General features: G+C 30.8%; 1 protein-coding gene across 1 annotated transcript; it reads right to left on the reverse strand.

The window, feature by feature from the left end:
• Positions 1 to 16,704: 16,704 nt before the first annotated feature.
• LOC140878261 (uncharacterized) lies at positions 16,705 to 18,720 on the reverse strand. The gene has a single exon (XM_073281858.1). It carries the CDS (start codon positions 18,718 to 18,720, stop codon positions 16,705 to 16,707), a length of 2,016 nt encoding a protein of 671 aa, XP_073137959.1.
• Between the last annotated feature and the right edge of the window lie 3,917 nt (positions 18,721 to 22,637).

A 22,637-nucleotide genomic window follows, 5' to 3' on the forward strand; every position in this document is an offset into this window, starting at 1 on the left:
TACTTGGTTATTGGAGATATATTATTGGAGATATATTAGTAAAATTAAAGAAAACCCCCCTGATCAACTCCTCCTCCTTCTTATCCCTATTTTAACCAAAAATTTTATTTTTTACAATAATTTTAACATCCCGTCTGTTTTTTTTTAATTTAGCCAAAGCCTCTCACGTTCCTACTAATTAAGTTTTTAAATACGAATTTTTTAATTTAATAATTTAATTGTTATAAAAAAACTATAATTCCACTCGATCCGCAGTTACAATTGTTAAATAAAATTTATTTTACAATTAATATTTATTTTAAAAATATTTTAAAAACTAACAATAACAAAATTTCGGCCACTCGATGAATTTTTTTGACTCTGTAATCCGTTAATTCTTGTCGCAACTTGTACAGTTGTACTATAAATTTTTTAGGACAACGGAAAAGAAAAACAAACACATATCATTGAGACGACGGATATGATCAAGTATATAATATTTATGTATAATTTTTTTTTGACGGCGTATAAAATTTATTTATATATTAATATATATACTATAAAATTTAATTTTGGGCTCCCGCGATTAATGGAATGAATTAATAAATAACTATATACTATCTTTACAACTTGAGAGTTGGTGTGAGTGTTTCGTTTTTCGTCTGGCGTGGTAGGCGGGGGATGGTGGATGACCAAGTTGGAGGAGGTAGCTTTGTTTCGTTATGATATATGCACATATATTTAATGTATTTTATTTTTAAAAAAAATATAGATTCTGCTATTTTTATTTTATTTTATTTTATTTTAGCGCTGAATATTTTTTTGGTGATTGCTGATGAAGAAAGTTCATAGATTTTGTGTGTATATTTATTGATTATTTTCTTGGTAGGTGGTATCACGTTATTTCAAAATTAACACATTAATGCTTTTAAGAAAAGTTGTGTTAAATAAGGGGTTGATAACTGTTGTATCTTAAGCTTTTAATTGTTCAATGTCCATACTTTAAATACAATGATTTTTTTAAAAAAAATTTCAAACTCAACCCTTGATTCATTATTAAATCTTCGAATCTGGTTCCTTTAGCTGAAGTACTGAGCAATATGGTCTCGGAAAATATTTTTGATCGTGTAACTTTCACAACACGTTAGCACTATGATGAAAAATGTTCAAACACAGATTAAGTGATTTATTCTAAAATTATTTTCGTATATGTATAACTGGAAACATTATTTACAAAGAATTATACTTTTTTGGTAATTTTGACAATAAAAATATCTTATAATATCAAACATATCAACACCTTTAAGTTGTTTAAAATAAATTTATCCAAACACTTTAACAGCTTATTTTTAAAATAAGTTCTAACAGCTTATAAGCTCGTAAAATAACTTTTAAGTTCTAAGAGCTTATAAGCTCTTTTTAATAAGCGTTGTCAAACATTCTCTTAAAAAACTTTACGTACTCCCCAACTATATCGACTTAGGGATGGAGTTAGGAAATTAAATTAATCGGGACAAATATCAATTTTATAAATAATTAAATATTGATTAATTTATAACTATAATCATATTACTTGATGTATTGCATTAAACAATGGCCATTTATCATGTTTGTACATTTATTATGACAAAAAGGTAATAAAAAGGTTTTTTTTTTTTTTTTTTTTCTAAAAGCCAAAGACTATTTTTTTCAAAATAAGTTACTTAAAAGTTGGAGTAACAAGGTACAAAAGCAAAGTTTTCAATGCGCATCCGTGACATTTTTTCCAGGCTCCAGCTATCAAATTTGCAAAAAAAGGTTAAAATAATATGTTTTAATTTTATAATCCAATTTCGTAAAAAAATTTGAGTAACCAAAATAATATACAAAAAAACTATTTATTAAATTATTTACCATTTATAAATATTTTAAGTTGTGCTTGATATTTCTTTATATATTAAACTATCACTAAAATTTTAAGAAATCATTTTTTAAATGTACATTATTAATTTAATACTCATTAGTTTAATTTCATTACTCAATGTATTATTCTGTCCAAGAAAATTAAATTTTAGGTAGGCTCGCCCCCTTCTGGATCTGTCACTGATTAAATAGATCTTGAGCTAATTATTAGACAAAACAAAAATGATTAATCAATCAATATTTTATAATCTGCACCTAAAGAACGATATTAAACAGAAAAATTACTTAAAACAGTTTCAAAAAAAAAAAAACTTAAAAGTTACAACCCTAACAAAAATAATCTCCAACAAAAAACCCGACTAGCATTTAATAATTTGTTCATCAAAAAACTATTTTATAGCTGTTCATACCATAAAGTTCAATTTCGTATTTCACCAAAATACTTGACTTATTTGATAAATAAATAATGAATAAAAGGGTCAATTGAGATATTATGGAGCATATAAAGTTTTTTTTTTTTTTTTTTTTAATTCTAATAAATGTATTCGTTGCCCGTTGGTTGGTGAAACTGGCACATACAAGAGGATGTTTGGTGGGAATCTTGAGCCTGTGGTAGGTGCATGTGCGAGTACTGCAACATACACCTTCAACCATGTACATGTCACACATAATCATATTTTAGGTGTTAATTCCATACCCTATATACTCGGGATTCACAAATTAAATGGGAGTATAAATATTGATGATTAAAAAGTGGAATTTTTTTTTAGTATAATTCAATTCCACTAATTTAAGTCATTACACTTTGAGTCATGAAATGGGAGAGATTCCTTGTAAGTAAAAAAGTAGATTAGAAATTTCCTAATATGACTTGTTTCACGAAATATGTCCAAATCAACGCTTCATGCACCCTTTAAATGTTCTGATGTTTATAATTTGGTAAGTTGCAAATTGCAATGCGTCAATATAATTTCCCAGGAAACCCGGAAACGAAACCAATACAGCTCATTAAAGTTAGCACATGAGGAGCCAATATTTTGTTTTCTAAAAAAAGAATGGCTCGTGATTTTTGTATATTTTTAAATCTTGAAATTGAGTTTATTATTAGTTATAATATTTCTCAATTATCATGGACAAATCCCGGTTTGGTATTCTTATAGAAGCATGCATGTGTACTTACCCATCCTAAAATGGGCGTTTGCGATAATGGTAGGGTCTATCTAATTCCATGAAGGAGGAAGATCGATGGTCACAAGAAATTCACATCACATGCATATCTGATCAGAATGGGACATAATAGTTAGAGTAAGTTTTCACAGAGATAGTTTATATGTTCTTGAGACAAGTCGGTTCAATTCATATCTATATTGAAAAATAATATATTTTCATGAGTCGAGTAGAATAATAGATCCGTCTCACAAAAACTTATTACTGAGACAGCCTAATAAGTGTTTAAACACAAATACGCACGAATCAAAGGAAATATATATATATATATATTATATATATATATATATATATATATATATATATGTGAATGATACTCAAATTTGATGGTGTATTTAACGTACCTAGAGTAACAAAAATAAACAAGAATAGTTGTAATTTTGAAGCCAAGAAACTTGAAGGCCTGTTTTAATTACTTGAAGATTTTCGTTGAGGTGTTAACTTAGAATCATATTACGTTACATGTACAAATGAGATTACAAATTGAGTTACAAATTACATTTGTAATAAAAAAAATTTCTTCAATACACTTTGAAAGATTTTTTTTTCAAATAAAATGCAGGGATAATTTTGTAATTTTAATTGCACTTTGTAACCAAATTTGTAATCCTCATTATAGATATAACATTTTTCGTTAATTATTGTGTTCATTTAATGGAAATAATTAGGGATTAATGTGCTTTATCACCCGTTATTTTGTTTCATTGTTTTACAAAAATATGTACTTTAATCAAATTAAACATATTTGTTTGATCTGAAGAAAAGTTATTCTAATTAATATATTGTTACTCTGCACCGAAGATACATTGAAAAGATAACAGTATATTTATTTAGAGGATGTTTGGTTGAGCTTAGCTTTACAAAACTGAGTTTTGCAGTTTACAAGATGTTAAAATTTGTTTGGTAAAAATTTTTCCAAACAACTTACAAGCTGTCAAAATAAGCTGTTCGACAGCTTGTAAACTATTTTTTAAAAACGTAAAGGTGATCTTACTTTTTTAAAAAAATATTTTATACAAAATATCTTTGCATATTTTCACAAATCCTCGTAATATCATCCACCATTATATATTAAATATTATTTTAAAAAAAATTCCAAATAACATAAACATTTCAAAATTAAAATATTTTACTTTTTTAATATAGATTTATTCTAAAACTATTTTCGTATATGTATAACTCGTTACATTATCTTCATGGAATTTTACATTTTTTTGGATAATTTTGACAATTAAAAGATTTTATAATATAAATCATATCAACATCTTTAAGTTGTTTAAAATTAAAATAATTTTACACAAACACTTTAACTTTTAAAATACGTTTTGACATCTTATAAGCTCTTAAAACGTACAGGTTTTAAAAACTTGTAAGTTATTTTTAATAAATTAAGCGAAACATCATATAATTAGTAAGAAGAAATGTAATTATTCTAACAAAAAGAATTCAATTATATAAACCAAAGCTTCAATTCACTACTTTTTTTTTATTTGAATGCCTAAAACATGCTCCAAAAAGAATGCCTGGCTAGAGTTAAATAGGATCCAAATCATCATTTGCTTAACTAATTACTTGTTATATATAAGTAATACAACGGGTTGGTGAAATAGAGGCAAATGCACAAGGAGAAGCAAATCTCACCTGTCAGTCAAATCCTCTCACACGTGTGGCATGAAAATATTTTGCTCCTCCTCGCACGCGCGAGACATATATATCCTCGACTCGTTTGGCCTATAAAAATCTGCCCTATTATAACCAACCCAGCAACCAGCAATCAATTAAGCCCCCCCTCGAACAATCCTTCGACACTTCTTACAACCTTATCTTCCCAAATCTTATAATCTCCCCACTCAAAGATTCTTGTCATGAGATTTAATTTGCTCAATTGAGAAAGCTGTATATATATTGATCATGATTTGATTTCAGGCTAGTCCACTATACAAACTTCCTTTGATCTTTTTCAGGTGATTGTTCTTCTTCTTTGGGTGTTGCCTCGATCGAATAGGTCCGTCGAACAGGGTGAGTGGTTTCCATGCTTTCCTTGTCAAGTGAGCAGTCCAATCGCGATTAGCCTTTGATTCGTTGTCTGTTCGACCTTAAAAGTAAATTTAACAAAACCCTAATTAGTTCTTGTTATATTTTTTTCGCGACAAAGATCGTTATTTCTTATGATTTTACACATCTTTCATGTGAATCAAGCTAAGTTTTGCATGTGACGTGATGAAAAACGATATTTTGTTTATTAAATATGGTCCGATATTCTTAGAGTTGTTTTGATTGTCCTTTTCATGGTCATACTAAATTGTTCATTTAGTAATTATTATTTAAGATCTATCTTAGATTTGTTAGGTGTTCGTGAAGGGTGCAGATGTACACCTGCTAGATTTTATGTATATAGAAAACAAGGAACCACCGTTCATAAATTTCATTTAAAAAGATTTATTAGGGGAAATTTTATTGACTGCGTGCTAGAAAATTACGAGTCTCTTTTCAAGAAACTTTAAATATAGTGGCTATATATGTTGGAATTATAAAATTTTCAAATATTTTTTTATTTTTCAACTGATTTTGAAGCATTCCTTATATATATACCCAAATCATCGATAGCTAGCTGCGTACGTTTTCTGCATCTGCTCTGCCATGCATACATGTTACATATACCATCTACCAAAATACAAAAAATGGGATAACATTAATATGTCTTGGAAAATCATTAATTAAGCTTTGAAGTATGTCATTTGTTCCGAATCAATATTATTATGTAAAAAGTCGAACTATTTTAGCTTTCCGATCCAAATAAGAAAGTATATAGCTAGCTAGGGTTCATTAAAAACTATATATTAATTTAAGGTTGAAATGGCAACGAACGTGAGGTTTGAATAGCAAGGGACTGCTGATTTGCCAAGGCTTCGCATGGAAATCAATACCTAAACTAATTTTACATCAACAGCTCCAGATCATGGAAGAGCATGTAGTTCTCATGAGACGTACGTATACTGAGATTATGTAGTCAACAAATTGTTCTTGAATCACAAATTTGTGTATATATGGCTACTGGAGCAGGTTGTACTTTTTCCTTTTACCTGATATATGTAGTTGGAATTTCGTATGAGTACTTTTGACTCAACATGCAACACTGTATATTGATTTGTATTTTACAATAAGATCGACAATTGTCGGGTGGTATTTGATATTTTGTCGGAGCAATTAGTTGAGCTCTTGGAACTTCCCACGAGTTCCATGGGTTCTTCAATTGTTTTGTGATAACATTGCACTGCATGTACTGTGCCCATTCAAATTTTTGGCGGCACATGAGTATGTGTGATTGGTAAAGAAAATGCGAGAGTAATAAATCCGATCCTGTATGTTTAATTGTTGATGGTACGAAGACATTTAGCATTTAGCAACACCTATCTATAATATATATTGAATTATTGCTCTTTGAGATGTATTAATTTTGTGCACACACATTGATCATGAAATATATATTTGAAGCTGCTGCATTTATTCTTTTAATAGGATTTTACGTGCTTCATCAAACGAGTTTTTATCAAACTTCGAATAGTTCACGAACGACTTATTAAATTTACATTGTAGTAAACGCTAAAAAATATATATACTTTGAGATGTATTGTGCACACACATTCATGAGATATTTGAAGCTGCTGCATTTTCTTCTTTTAATAGGATTTTATGATACGAACAAAGTATATACATATTTTAGCGTTTACTACAATGTAAATTTAATAAGTCGTTCGTGAACTATTCGAAATTTGATAAAAACTCGTTTGATGAAGCACGTAAAATCCTATTAAAAAACTGCTGCATTTTCTTCTTTTAATAGGATTTTATGATACGAACAAAGTATATATATCTTTTAGTGTTTACTACAATGTAAATTTAATAAGTTGTTCGTGAACTATTCGAAGGTTGATTTGATAAAAATTCGTTTGACGCAACACGTCAAGATGAAAGAATGAAGCTCAAATTTTATAATATTCGGTTTTTTAACACGTGAACAGTTTAGTTAGTATAGACACATTATGAGTTAAACTCTTAGATAATTTTTTTATATTTAATTTATAAATTTTATGCTTTTAATTATGACATCAAGTGAATAAAAGTTTACTAAATTTATTTATAATTAGAATATAACTTTATATTTAAATAAAAATATTATATTTTTTTTTATAATATATAGTTTATATTTTTGAGCATTTTAAGTTCGATAAAAGCTCAAATAAATTCGTTAGCCATTAATATATTCTTTAAATAAAGCTCGAGTCCGGCTCGATTATAAACATATCAAACTCAAGCATTCAAGAATTCACAGACATTACTTTGAATGGATTTAAATTTATCAAGATTCATTGAGCTCCATACGTGGATTATCATTCCATAAAAATTTAGGGGTTTTTTTTTTTTTTTAAAAAAAATTTACTGTATCTTTTTTCAAGATTATTGGATAAAGAAGTTAAAAACAATAGGGCAACTCTAAGCTAGCAAGCCGGCGGAAGTCTAAAAGCATGTCTAAAATGCGATATAATTCTCCTTAGCTAGTAATAAGGACAACTCACATAACTAACTCGCTAAGGCAAAACTTTCAGTGAAACTGCAAAGAGAAAATTACCAAAATCGTCATATAAATTGGTTTTTTTTTTCCATTTCGTTTTTTTTTTTCTCATTTAATTGTTCTATTTCAACGGATTGATTATTTATGGTCGGTGGTCCTTAGTGTCCGACTCCATAGATTGTTTTATCAGATTCCAAATCCCAATTTACCTGGCCAGATTTTTTTTTAAAAAAAAAAAGAACAAAAAAAAGTCTAATATATTATACCAAAGCATATGTGCCAAATTTCAACTCATTAAATTAGTACATGTTATTAGAAATTTAATTATTTGAATATGAAATTTAATTCATTTTTCGATCCAGTAATTGACCACTGTTGCAAATTATATCCAATTGATCACGAGTAGGGATATAAACAAGTTAAACTATTTATGAGTGATTTGGTAAATATTCAACGCAAGCTTAATTTGACCAAGCTAGAGTATATTTCGAGTAGCTAATGAGCTAGTAAGTGTGTTCGTGTTTTAGAGGATATATAATTAATGTAGTAGTACAATTTAAACCCTTAAACCAAACGAACTAAAATTTTCAAGCTTGAGGTTATGCTTTATTGTACTACAAAATTTTTGATATTTTCAAGTACGAGCTCGAGTAACTTTATATTTTCACGAGTTGAGCTTAAGTTTAAATTGCTATTCGATTGAGTTCGAGTAGAACTCGTACGTGCTTACAAAATCAAGATCGAGTCAGGCTCGAATAGTGTGATATTTGAGCTCGACTCTAATTGCGTGCATCCCTATCACTACAAAAAAAAATGGCATTAGAAGCTGTTAAATATGGCCTTTAGGAGCGGTTTTTGACCGTTGCCATATTATTTGAAGCGGTTTGACAACCGCTTTGGTACTCACCGTCGCTAATTCTTATAGAGTCGGTATTAATCACCGGTGGTGAAAGTCTAATTACCGCTTCGGATGTTAAGCTATCGCATCGGACATAACCGCTCCTATAACGCCTCTACAGCCTCGGTTATAACCGTTTCTAATTCTATTTTAACAGAACCAGTTTTTAGCCGCTTGGGATATGCATTTTGCAACGCTTGTTAACCGCTGCTGAAAATATGCATTTAGCAAGTATTGTAACCGGTTCTGTTTCGTGTCTATTGGAGCGGTTAAAAACCACTTCTGTTGGACACATTTAGAAATAGTTGTAACCGCTCTAGATGCAAACCTATTGCCGCAGAATTGGCCCGATACGAATGAAATTTATTAGAAGCGGTTAGATACCGCTTCTATAAGATGTGTTTGCATCGGATCAAACCGCTTCTATTTTATGTATACGATTGGAAGCCTTTTTTTTTAGGCTCGCATCAATCAATAAATTCCGTATTTCATAAATTAGTTTATGATATTCACATTTCATTCATCAAAACTAATTTATATAACTCACAAAATATTTACGTTATCAAATATGTAAAACATTCAAAAGTAAATTTTGAAAATAATAATTCTAAGTACCAAATCGATTGACAATATCCAGAATATGCAACCAACTCAAAATCTTCTTGTTTCTATCCACAAAACATTTTATGCAAAAGACACGCATCAAAACAAATCCTTTCTTAAGTTTGAACCCGCAGTTTATGCAAAAAAATGCCAAAAATCTTCAACACATCAGTCATCCATGAACATTGCATTTGGTCCAAGCGGCAGAAAAATAGAATCTGTATAATCCAAATATATTCAAAAATCAGCACAATAGATTGATTAAGCATGTATGAAGACAATTAAAAAGAAAAGAAAAGTTAATTGATAATAATTGCAAAATGAAAGTTAAACTCAAAAAATTAATAGAAATTGCTAGAGGAGTCACAATTTGGAAAAAAAAAATGTCATAAATAAGTGTCACTATTACGATAATATAAAAACACATGATTGAGATAATGTTGCAAATTTGTTCGAAGTTTTATTCTAATACGCATGATAAATCCATGTAAATTAAACATCAAGATATAATAGCACAAGACTCTAGCAGAAAACTAACCTCACCGATCCAGTGCGAAAATTTAATCTTGTTCTCTTGGAGGGGAGGAACCACAAGCATTTTCTTCTGCATTTGATGGAGCATTAATACATTGTTGTATGATATTTGCCAACATAGTTGCCATCTACAAAAAAAAAAAAGTAAACAAATTTGCTTTCATATTTGAATCATACAATTATCCAATTTCAAGTTATGAAAAATATTACCTGTGACGGTAATGACTCTGGTCCATGAGATCCTCCAGCACTTCCAGACATCATGCTTTGCATAATTTGTCCAAAATTTTGAATTTGATTTCCTTGCATTTGTCTTCTCATTTGCTCCATTTCTGTCTGTCGTTGTGCTTCTCGTGCCTCCATTTCTTTAATTTTCTCAGTCATTGATCTAAATTCCTCTGTGAATGCGAAGGTAGGATTGCACTCTTGCCTATAAACTAAGTTGCGTTTGCATTGCTCTGGAAACACTTGACTAGGTAGTGCACCAGCTCCTAAACATCGAACCCGACCAGAATGCTCAAGTCCAAAAACATCACTATATGAAAGAATATAATTAATGTTGAACAATATATAATAGTTTTTATGAGAAAAAAATTGAATAATAACTAAATTACCGAAATGCCTCCTCGTGCACTTCTATTGGTTGTGTTTCTTCGGGCTTATTTTCGAGGTGACGATGCACAGCATCTTGAAGCTCATTCTAAGAAAAATAAATAAATTTTTAATAGAATAAAAATAACATTTGAAAGGTATTACATAATTACCTCAACTCGTATTGCTTCATCGTCAACAGGCGCACCTCCTTTCTTGCTACTTCGCCGACTCAAATGTAGTATTTCAATACGAGATGGTTTTCTGCCATTCTCTTGAAACTAAAATAACAAATTAACATTTAACACCAAGTATTAACAACATTAATTCATATATAAAAGCTAATTGTTATACCGTATCTCTTGTACTAAATTTAAAAATCTCATTAAAAAATTTCAATAGATAATAATAGCATTAAACTGTAGAGCAGCAAACATGACACGAAATATACAATATAAAAATAGATGTAAAGGGAAAAATGTCTTACAAACTTATGTTCCAATGATGGAATACTCGTGCGTCCTTGTGCATGAGTCCCTTTCTTTTTGTTTGCATTTTCTCTATTGATTTTTGAAATATCCTAACAAAAAAGTTTGTAATAAAATTATATTCACAACACATGTCAAAAGCAATTAATACAACTACTACCTCGGTTTTTTTCCAATAGTCACACAAAGTCTCCCAAGTTTGTTGTGATAGCCCATGAGGAATGAGTTGTATTTGAACAAGCTCTTCTAACGACATATTCGAATCATAAGATGTAGCTTTCACTTCAGTCCTCCACCGTCTCCAAGCAGCCCCCATCATTTGCATTATAACACCCCTATGACGTTCGGGGATATCGAAGTGTGCCTATAACGTAAAATGAAATGTCTTAATGTTTGAAATTCATAATATAACTTAAACACTTTGACAAACTTACAATAACTTCCTTCCATGCATCATTCAAACATTTTCTCGGCATTTTTCTCCAATCTAAATAGTGTAGTGGCAATGCATTCCCATTCCGTGCAACAGTCCCAATAAAATTTGCAAGAGTTGGTTGTAGATCACCGTAAGGCTGTCCCCTTTCATTGAATTTAACTACTAGCAAACGACCAGGATCTAATGCATGGATATCCCTCATAACAGTCTTTCCACGTCTTCTTTGTTGCGCTTCGGATGAAGGCATGTCCTCATTCTCATCTGAAAAATGTTATTAAAATATGATTTCCCTTGGTATTGTAAATATAATTTAACATTCGTGACATTTTTACCTTGGTCATCATTAACCCCTTCGTTTGATGTTATGTCTTGTGATTCATTTTCATCATTAGCGCCTCTGTTACTTGATTCCTCTCACCTAGATCGTCTTCGGCTATTTAGAATCAATTTTCGCATTCTTTTGTTTGTCATTTTTGAAACTTACCTACAACACAATTATATTCAGTCTATCAATCATTGCAAAAAACTAAAAAAAAAATTAAAATTATCTACTTTGGTTAAGGAAACTAATATTATACATTAAGCTATCATACCACAAAAAGAATTCTCCAGGCAGATTGAATATGAAAATTTTTCAGCATCATAAACTATGATTGATGGCAAACAAACGAAAAGAATATCTTTTATTGCTCCCTGGGAAATCCAAGCAATTAGAATTTTTATAAACACTCTGTTTGCAAGCAGTAAAGACATGGAGAGAACTTACAACCACAAAAAAAAAAGCAGAAAAATAATTAAAACTAAGAAATGACTGTAACTTGGCCATAATACATTACTCAAAACCGTGAATAGATACAAGAAATATAAAAAGGTATATTATCGTGCCAATTTAAAATTCGAAGTTCCTATATATTCTCCCATTTAGCGTATGTCATTTGATTAAAAAAAAAAAAGAAGCAAAAACAACAAAGTAACATACGATGAAACGAAAAAACGGTGAAACATAGGAGAGAGCAGTTGAAATCTGAGTGTGTCAATGAGACGATCCAGTTTCAAAAATTGGGGAGTCAGATAATTGAAAACCGTTGCATAGGTGTTTGAAGGAAATGCTTCAAAAAGCGAGACATAAATCAATTACCTTACAAATCCAAAAGCAGCGGCTCAGCTTTGCACGAATAGGAGAGAAGAATGGAGTGGCAAATCAAGCTCGCAAGGCAATAAGCGAACGATTTTTTTTTTTTTTTTTTGACGGTAACAAACGATTTCTGAAAAATAGGTAATGGGTAGAAGCAGATCAAGGGAAAAATGGGGGAGGGAGATGAATCGACATGAATGAAGCGGGAGAGTGGAATTTTGGGGGCGGGAGTGTAAGTGTGAAGGGAAGTAAATAATATTTTTTTTGTCTCTTAATAAAAATATGGTAACTTTACTTTAAAAATATATATATTAATAAGGTAACTTCAAAAATTTCCGAAACAAATCGTGATCTGTATCAAATTTCACAAAAAAAAACCAATCAAATTATTTAAAAAGTCATTATTATTTATAGAGATTATTATCTAATATGATTTAAATTTTAATAAATACTAGCATAATCACACACACGCATTGCGTGTGTATAAAATCATATAATATATTTAATATTGTATGTTATATATAAATATTATATTTAAATTTATTTTTTCCCATTTATAATATAATATAAAAGTAAATTTTAAATTTATTTATCAATTTATCTTATTTATAATGTTTAGTTGAGAAATATTATTGAAATTTGAAGAAAACAAATAAAAATAAAATTGTAATACTTATATCACATTAAGACAATTTCGAAAAATAAAAAAATGGTATCTAAGAGGGATATTTTTTATGTATAAGGAGAGATATGTTTTTACATTTAAATCTATTTATATTACTTTTATATAATATAAACAAAACCTTTTTTTAAAAGAAATCTCTATCAGTTTCGGGGTAAATGGCTTTACATTTGAAATTTATTTTTTAAAAAATATATTATGATAAATTTTGTATTAAATTAAAATTAATTAATTAAAAATAAAATATTTTCTCCAACTTTGGGGTTACTTTTATTATATCCTGATGATCATTAACACATTATGATTCAGTTTGAGCATGTACTTATAAAATATTATTTTTTAAATTATAAAATGTATTAAATATTTGTTTAGACAACTATCATGTATAAACATTTTAATATTTAAAAATTAATGTTTTGATTTTCATAACTGTCTTGAATTCTAAAAAATATAAAATAAAAGCTCTGTTTATTTCAAGACATGGTGTATGAAAATAATTACTTCTACTCATTGTTCTAAAAAGCTTGATTAAGTCTCGCTATCGCTTAATCTCGTTTAAGCTTGAAGTTTCGCCAAAACGCTTTGTTTTGCCTAAAAGTGGTTAGACATAAGTTGATCATGTTAAGTCTCGTTAAATACGCATATATGTGACTTTTCTAAAACCAAAATTGATTAATAAGATAAAAATAGATCATAAATTAGCGATTTTATTAGTGAGTGATTGTTAGCAATGTTAGAAATGTACAATATTGTATAGTTAAGTGTAGCGTTTATGTGAATGCATTACATATTGATGAATTTTACAGCTAATGTTTTAAATTAGACCAATTAATTTAGTTTATGTTTGATGACAAAAGATATGAAATGAATGATTAAATAAATTGAATTAGAATCTAACAAAGAATTAATGCATTACACTTGAACTTATTATATTCATTTATTATTTACTCCGTTAATTTGTTTGAGATAACTATAACTATAGTTTAAATTAAAAACGGTTTTTTCCGCTTAAGCGTACATTTAAGATCGTAGTAATCACGCTTAAGCTTAAAAAGCTTGAAGCTTGGCTCGCACGCTTCAAAATGTTTCATGCTTTTTAGAACATTGATTCTACTTCTACGTATTTGTTTAAGTTATATATATATATATATATATATATATATATATAAATTAATTAAAATATTATAGCAAAACTGATGGTTTAACAGCGAAAGTAGAAATTATATGACCCACATGTAGTTCTCATGTTCACAAATAAAAGAGTTTGGAAGATAATAGAAAAAACTTGATTGAAATCATTATTAAATAATAATGGTGCAATGAAATAATCTATATAACATTGGCTCGTTGCACTGCACCAACTCAAAGAAATAAATATTCAATTCTTGGGGTCATTTTCTTTTGTAATTGAAATTAATTAATCTTTCAATGATTCAAGTCATTCGTGCAAGAGGACAACAGCAAGAAGCCCAAATGCAATATAATTTTTGTGCAGATCGAAATACTATATAGAAATAAAAAATGTCCTTCCAAAAAAAAAAACAGAGCAAAGATTGTGGCTAGAAATAAAGCTAATTTGCTATAATAATTTATCTTCCCCTCTCCAAACCAATCTCAATACTGTGGCTAGAAATATGCATAGACACACCTAACTCAAAATAGTATAAAAATTAAACCATCATAAAATACAAATCATTATCAAAACCAGAACAGAGATACATGTCTTGTGAACATAAAATTATTCGCTCCAATTCAAAATGGATAAGACCTAAATTGCTCACAAATAGTTGAGAACTACCTCACAAAACTATTGTTATCAATATCAGCAGTAATAAATTGAGCTACTGCATATCTTGGCCAAACATGTACCCACTTTGTCATCCTCCTATGCCACTTTACAATCCTCTTGTGAATCCGGCACATAACTAACCATCCCAGATAACAAAATATCAATAAACCCACAAGAAAAAATGCAATGGCAAAGAGCTTAGTTAAAACACTATAAAGGGTTATGTCTCTGTACCAAATAGTACAGTCACAATGCAAAAGAACAAAGGATCAACACACGATTTGTCTCCACCTCTCTAAATCTATCCTTGTTGACAAAGTAAATACCAAACCAAGAGCAAAATACACGATCAAATGCAGAAACCAACTAGAATGAAAATCAAAAGATACAGTAATAAGCCATAAAAAAAAAATTAGAGCACTATCTCACATCTGCCAAAAATTGTATTGAAAGTTTCAATATTATGAAAAAAAATCCAAAGATCAAACAAGATTTTCATCATCAGTTTCATTCTCCACCTCTGGAAGAATATCAACCATTGAGCCCTCTACATCATCTCTAATTAACTCAACATCTGTACTATTTACATCACCTAATATCAACTGCATATTAGAAACATTATTATGAATAAAATGCATTGTATCCATGTCATCTTCATCACCCATATTGTATGTATCTCTTGGTGTGTGACAAATGACACAGTACCAATCCTCGTCCTTTGGATCACGAACATAATAAACCATTTGAGCTTGCGAAGCCAAAACAAAAGGTTCATGTTCCTCACGTTCTCCTGTATGTATCAAGCGTGAAAAATTCACCAATGAAAATCCAAATTGATCAACTTTCAAACCTACAGTGGTGTTAACCCAATCACATTGAAAAAGAACAATTCGTCCACGACCACCGAAATCAAGCGAGATGACATCAATTAATCGACCATAATAGATTGACTCACGATCATCATTATCATGCATCGCCTGCACCATGACCCCACTATTTTGTACTTTTTTGCTTTGTTCAGATTCAATCGTGCGAAAAGCAAAACCATTTATGTTGAACCCACGGTAACTAAATGCTATTGGATTTGGACCACGTGAAAGTACCCTCAAATCTAAGTTTTCAATCTGTTCATTTTCACGATCAACCTACAAGGTATAAATAATACATTCACCCTGAGAAATAAAAATTTCAATAGGTAATCAATCTATCAATACACTTGCAATATAAATGAATGACATATGTTACTTACTCGTCTTGCAAACCATTCTGGAAATTGCAGTCTAACCATGTCATCTAATTGAGAATTACTTGGACGCTGACCATATCTATGTCTTCTCTTCAATTCATTTTTCAGTTCACTATACAATAATGTCAATAATAAAAGTTAGAAAATTATATTGTTTACAAAAAACTAAACAAACTGTGTATTCAACAAATGATACTTACTCACGATATGGTTGCAATGCTGTACAATTAGAGAGAATATATCTATGAGCTTGGTTTCGAGTTTTGTCATCCAAAGTAACTATTTGATGCCCTTTTGTCGGTCGCCCTACTTGTGGAAACATTGGGAGCGCAGAAAACTCAATATCAGGTGTCTCTATGTGTCGTGTTCTTTGATTGTTAAATGAATTGTTCCCATCCAAATAACGAGAACAAAACACAACACATTCATCTGCTATATATGCTTCTGCAATATTGGCCTCTGGACGTGCTTTATTTTTGACAAAATTTTTAAGTTTCCCCAAATACCTTTCAATTGGATACATCCACCGATAATTTACTGGCCCAGCAACTCTTGCTTCATAAGCTGAATGTACCACCAAATGAACCATTACTGTGAAAAAGGACGGAGGAAAAATTCTCTCTAATTGACATAAAGCCAAAACAACTCCCTCTTCGCCTTCTGTAATTCTTGTTCTTGTAAGGACTTTGCACAGACTGCCCTAAAATACTCACACAAAACAATAAGTGGTGCGGTCACTTTTTTTGACAACACGCGACGAAGAGCTATTGGAAGGAACTGCTCTATCATGATATGACAATCATGACTTTTTAGACCCATGATCCTACAACGTCCAATATCCACACACTTTGAAATGTCAGAAGACAAACTATCAGGAACACGGATATCTTTCAATACAGAACAAAATATTTTTTTTTCAGCTTTGGTCAAACAAAAACATGCAGGTGGCAAATACTCTGCACCATCTGGTTGTGTCCGTGGCCATAATTGTTTCATAATACCCAAAATTTTTAAATCTTTACGTGCGGCATAATTATCTTTACTCTTTGTGGAATCATCTAAAAGTGTTCCGACAATGTTATCACAAACATTTTTTTCAATGTGCATCGGATCCAGATTTTGTCGAATCAAATTAAATTCCCAATATGGTAAGCTGAAAAATATACTTTTTTTTCTCCACATTTGTTCCATTGACCCGGTTTTTATTTTCGCAGCTGGTTTTGAAGCACTACTCTTACCAAAAACCACATTCTTGTTCAAAGTCATTCTAAGAACATCAGATCCAGATAGTGGCACCAAGTCTAACTCACGATGCTCTGGCTTGCCATAACTGGACATTGTTCGAATTTCTGCATCAGGTGGTAGAAAACGACGATGCCCTCTAAATGACCATTTTTTACCATGCTTCAAGTACAATGCATCAGTCTTATCAGCACAAGTTGGACATGCGTTCTTTGCATATGTATTCCATCCAGATAAGCATCCCAAACCAGGAAAGTCACTGATTGTCCAAAGTAATGCGGCCCGCATTTGAAACATTTCCTTGTCACAAGCGTCATATGTAGCAATCCCATTTTCCCACAAATCTTTCAATTCAGTCAACAAAGGGCGTAAATACACATCGATATCATTTCCAGGTGCTTTTGGACCTGGAATAAGTGTGGATAATATGATAGAATGAGGCTTCATGCATTCCCAAGGTGGCAAATTGTAAGGCAATAGGACAACAGGCCAAGTACTATGCGCAGTACTTTGATTTTTAAATGGATTAAATCCATCGGTGGTGAGTCCCAAACGTACGTTTCTAGGATCAGAAGCAAATTCACAATGTCGTTCATCAAACGCCTTCCATGCTTGAGAATCAGCTGGGTGCCTCAGAGTTCCATTAGACACACGCTTCTTGAAATGCCACTGCATACTCTCAGATGTCTTGGATGACATGAATAATCGTTGCAGTCTTGATTTCAATGGAAAATACCAAAAGACCTTGGATGGAATTTTAACCAAAATACGTTTTTTCCTACCTTTACATGACTGCTTCGACGGTTTCTGCAAATTTTTCCATCTTGAAAGGTGACACACTTTGCAAGCTTGCTCATTCTCAGTCTCCCCCCAATAAATCATGAAATCATTTGGACAAGCATGTATCTTTTCATAATGAAGTCCTAATTTAGAAATTAATTTCTTTGCTTCATAAAAAGACGCAGGCACATGAACATCATATGGAAGTACTCGACAAAGAAAGTCCAACAATGCCGTAAATGAAATATCACTCCATTTTTCACTCACTTTCAATTGAAATAACTCAACAAGGAACGTTAGTTTAGAAAACTCTGTGCAACCGACATATAACTGTTGTTTCCCATCCTCTATTAATTGATAAAAATCTTTCACATTAGACTCCATTGATGTATGACTCGTCGATGCGCCAATATTGTTTTCATTACTTGTAGAACCTTCGTGCATTCCAAATGCATCACATAACATCTCTTGTACCACGGGCTCATGGCTAATAAATTCAAAAACTTGTTGAACCGAATCCTGAAATTCATTGTTGAAACTATCATGATCTCGTACTGTTAGTTTTTCCCCATGAAAATTCCAGATCCGATAATCTTGTAAGATACCATTTATCATCAGCTCATATACGGTCTCTCGGTTATGATTCAATGAATTTATGCATTTGCAACAAGGACATGGTTTAGTGACTTCTTGAGTCGCTTCACCAAATGCAAAACGTAAAAAATATAAGATTCCCACCCGATACTCAAGGCTGCCACGTGGAGAAGTCATCCATTCCTTCATCTTTCGATCCAATTCAATTATTTCTACAAGTTTACAAACAAAAAAATAAATATTCATAAAAACTTAAATAATTTGGAAAAATAACTTAATTGCGCATATAGTACATCCAATTTTTGTTAACTATTGTCAATTATTAACACAACTTAATTATGATAACAAATATTGTTTTCTTTATTAAATAGTAAAAATATCTCTAATGGTGAAATTTTAATGAATTCTAATGTTCACCAGTGTGCAATATTAAAACTATTTTATTTTTCTGTTGTAATGGTCAAATATTAAAAAATTGGACAAGATTATGTAATTAGTAATCTTTGAACTTAATTAGTTGAATTAAACTTAGTCAAATATTAGAAGGAAAAGTTGATGATAGCATAAGAAGGAAATATAAATCTAATATTCAAATAATTCAAACTTTGTTAAAAAATACTTTTATGAGCAAAATTTAATCCAAGTGTGCAAGGAAATATAAATATTCCAAACAACTTTTATAACCAAAAGTTGATTACAAGAGTTGTGTTTCTGTTCATTACTTTTTGTAGTAAAAATTCCAGTTTCTAAGACATTTGCATCCGCAGAATATGTAAAATTAAGTAATTTTTCAGATATAAAACTCATTAACAATGGTCATCCCATTTTTATCAATCTCGAACATCAAATTTACTATAATTGAAAACAAATTAAGAATGAAAATTTTTCCTAATCCTTCAAAGATATAAACATGAATAAGGCAGTAATCGAGAGAATATACTGATCTACAATCAAAACCCCAACTAAAATGAATTAAAATCCTTCAACCAGCAACTACATGTGAAGAGGAGAAACCATAAAAAAACACAGAGAAAGAAAAATAATTACCCACAAAACCAAAAGTAAAGAAATTTCTGTTGAAGATGAGGACAAATAAATCTTTGACTTCGTCGAACAAAGAAAGAGAGGAAGCTAATGCCAAATAGATTTGGGATGTGTAAAACCTATCTTTTAATTACGTGTGAAACCTTTAGCATCGGAAATCCGAAGCGGTCCGTGAAACCACTTCTACAGAACAACACTACCCGCGGTTGTTATGGTTTTCCGAAGCGGTTATATAAACGCTTCTAATACTCAATGATACCAGCGGTTTTTAACCGCTTCGGAAGGTATATCTGTAACAGCGGTTTAAAACCGCTTTAATTAAACGTGTATAGAAGCGTGTTGTAACGACCGCTGCAAATATTGATTAACTGGAGCGGAAAATGAACCGCGCGTAATACCTATCACTTGAATCGTTTTTAGCATCGGTTATAAAATACCGTTGGGATTAAGGAATACAATTAAATCGGTTTCTTAACCGCTGCTAAAGTACCGGTTCTATTTCACAGTTTTTTTGTAGTGTATCTTGGAGCTACTCGTAGCCAAGTCTAGCTAATACATTAAACAACACACGTAATTTTGTTCCCCCAGCTCCGCATTGTAGGATGAGGTGAAATTTTAGCCTTTAACATTTTAAAAAAATGGGGAAAAACAATTGATCCTGAACCAGATCTATAGGTAACGGTTTTGAATGTGTATTTGACTTCAATTTTTTGAAAAGATGGACTGATTTGGGATTTTTAAAAGTTTTTTTCCATCATTTGTCTTTTTAATTTTGGTATTTTGCACGAGTTTTGACAGAGAAATAATATAAATCTTAAATATATATAGGTGAATTTTCAGTTTTAATTCCTTTTTGTGGCTCAATTCCTAAATGGGACTGGACGCATACTGGTCCTGGTGTTGTGGAATGTGGATTTTGAGGCCTACAAGTGGTGTAGGTTCGAGACAATAGATCCGATTATTACTGATTTTTACGCGGCCTGACCCAATCCAATAGCTGAAGATATAGATCCAGATCTCGTGTTTTATGATTCCAAGGCACCAAGAAAGTTTTGAATCATTGGATCACGTTCAGAACGTAATGGACCCATTGTTTTAGGCGGGTCTCTACGAGAAGGTCAATGAGATGAGTGGACATGTATATTGTAAAAAGTAATATTTTAAAAATAAAAAATAATATTTTTTTATGCGTTGAATTAAGTAGGAGATTCATCTCATAAAATTAGCATGTAGCACAACGTTATCATAAGAGTTTTTATGTGTACCAATATATAAATTTTTGAGACAATTTTTGGGTCATTGAATCTCGTCTGATATCAGAAAAGACCGAACAAGGGATGGAGTGCCCACCACACGTATCATAGAATCGGATATTAAAAGGCTATTGATTGAGGTTCCCACGTACATTCATAAATACTCCATATTCTCCCACTGGCTTCTAATCAACCTGAGGAATCGATTTATATCTCTGAAATGATTTTTTATTTTATTTTAAAAATAATATATATTTTTTCAGTAGAATATATATAATATTAAAAAAAAAAACATATTGCGTTAGAGTAATTTATACCCATACATGTGACGATAAGAGGAAAGCAACAGGAGCCAAATTTCTTTGGAAAATGGACCTACCACATGGAGACCCAATTGAGACTAATTTGCTTGAATTGGTAACCACATGTTTTTTTCTAGTTGTGTGCTGGACTGGACCATCTCACTTGTCAAATTTCGAGCCCATATTGCTTCTTCAATTATACTAATTGACTTCATTGAAGGCATTTTATAAATCAGTGCCTCAATAATTGCGTCCATATATATTTATTATGATGGCTATTGTGAATTGTGATCAACTGAGAAAAATAAACGTTTTCTATATCCTCAAATTTTGTTTTACTATGATTTATTTAATATTGCGTTCCACTCATGAATTAGATTTCGAAAAAGTGATTTATTTTGATTTGAACAAAAAATAAGTGATTTAATTTGATTTATTTTCATATAAGTTTTGACCCCCGTAAGATTTAACTTACAAAAGCTTGAAGAAAGAGGTCAAGTTTTTTGAACAAATCAATTAGAATTAACATTATTTATCAAATACTGTAAATATAAATGAATTCACGTATGTATGTGTGTGGTCTGTGGACGTAATTTACAAGAATTAAATTTCAAGTTAACCCAGCGGCATACAACCTCAGTTTGTCCAGTACATCTCATTAGACAAAATCTGTGTGACGTGCTAATTTGAAAAAGTGTTCTTACGTGAAACGCATTATCAGTACATTGGACATGGATAAAAATTTATAGATTTTATTACGTGTACAATGTTTATTGCTTTATGTAATCAGCAAATATTTCGCATAACCTAATTTCGGAACCGTAGTTTCGATACTATATATTATTGATTGGGAGGAACATTAATTAATAATAATTATATATATATAGGTTGGATTGATATATTAGTAAAAGCAACTGCTATATTTGAGCCTTTTTTTCCCGTAAACCCACCTTTTATGCACGGTCCCAACCACATTGATGCCCCCCCCCCCCCCCCCCCCCCTATACTATGTCTGTTGTTCACCCTACAATGATCGTGACCCATCTTTCTCTCCATATATATATATATATATATATATATATATATATATTTTGATACGATGAATATTTATCGTATATACTTAAGTGAACATTGTTGAAGTAACATCTTATACATCAAATAAACAGACGTCATTTCAATCAATTGTTGTTGTTATGTGTTTGTAAATTAAAGATTTTATCAATTGATATATATCTTGTTGTTTGCACGGATTTATTCTCATCCCTCTCTCGATCGGAGGAATTGATCAATTTCATGGTCCAAGAGACCATACTAGCCTGAAATTTAATGGCTTGTCCAC

Source organism: Henckelia pumila, chromosome 2, assembly GCF_033568475.1.
Source record: "Henckelia pumila isolate YLH828 chromosome 2, ASM3356847v2, whole genome shotgun sequence".
Lineage (NCBI taxonomy): Eukaryota > Viridiplantae > Streptophyta > Magnoliopsida > Lamiales > Gesneriaceae > Henckelia > Henckelia pumila.

What these genes read in the sequence shown, in the direction of transcription:
- LOC140878261 (XM_073281858.1), bottom strand. Translation starts at nt 18,720, where the DNA reads ATGATAAATGGTATCTTACAAGATTATCGGATCTGGAATTTTCATGGG.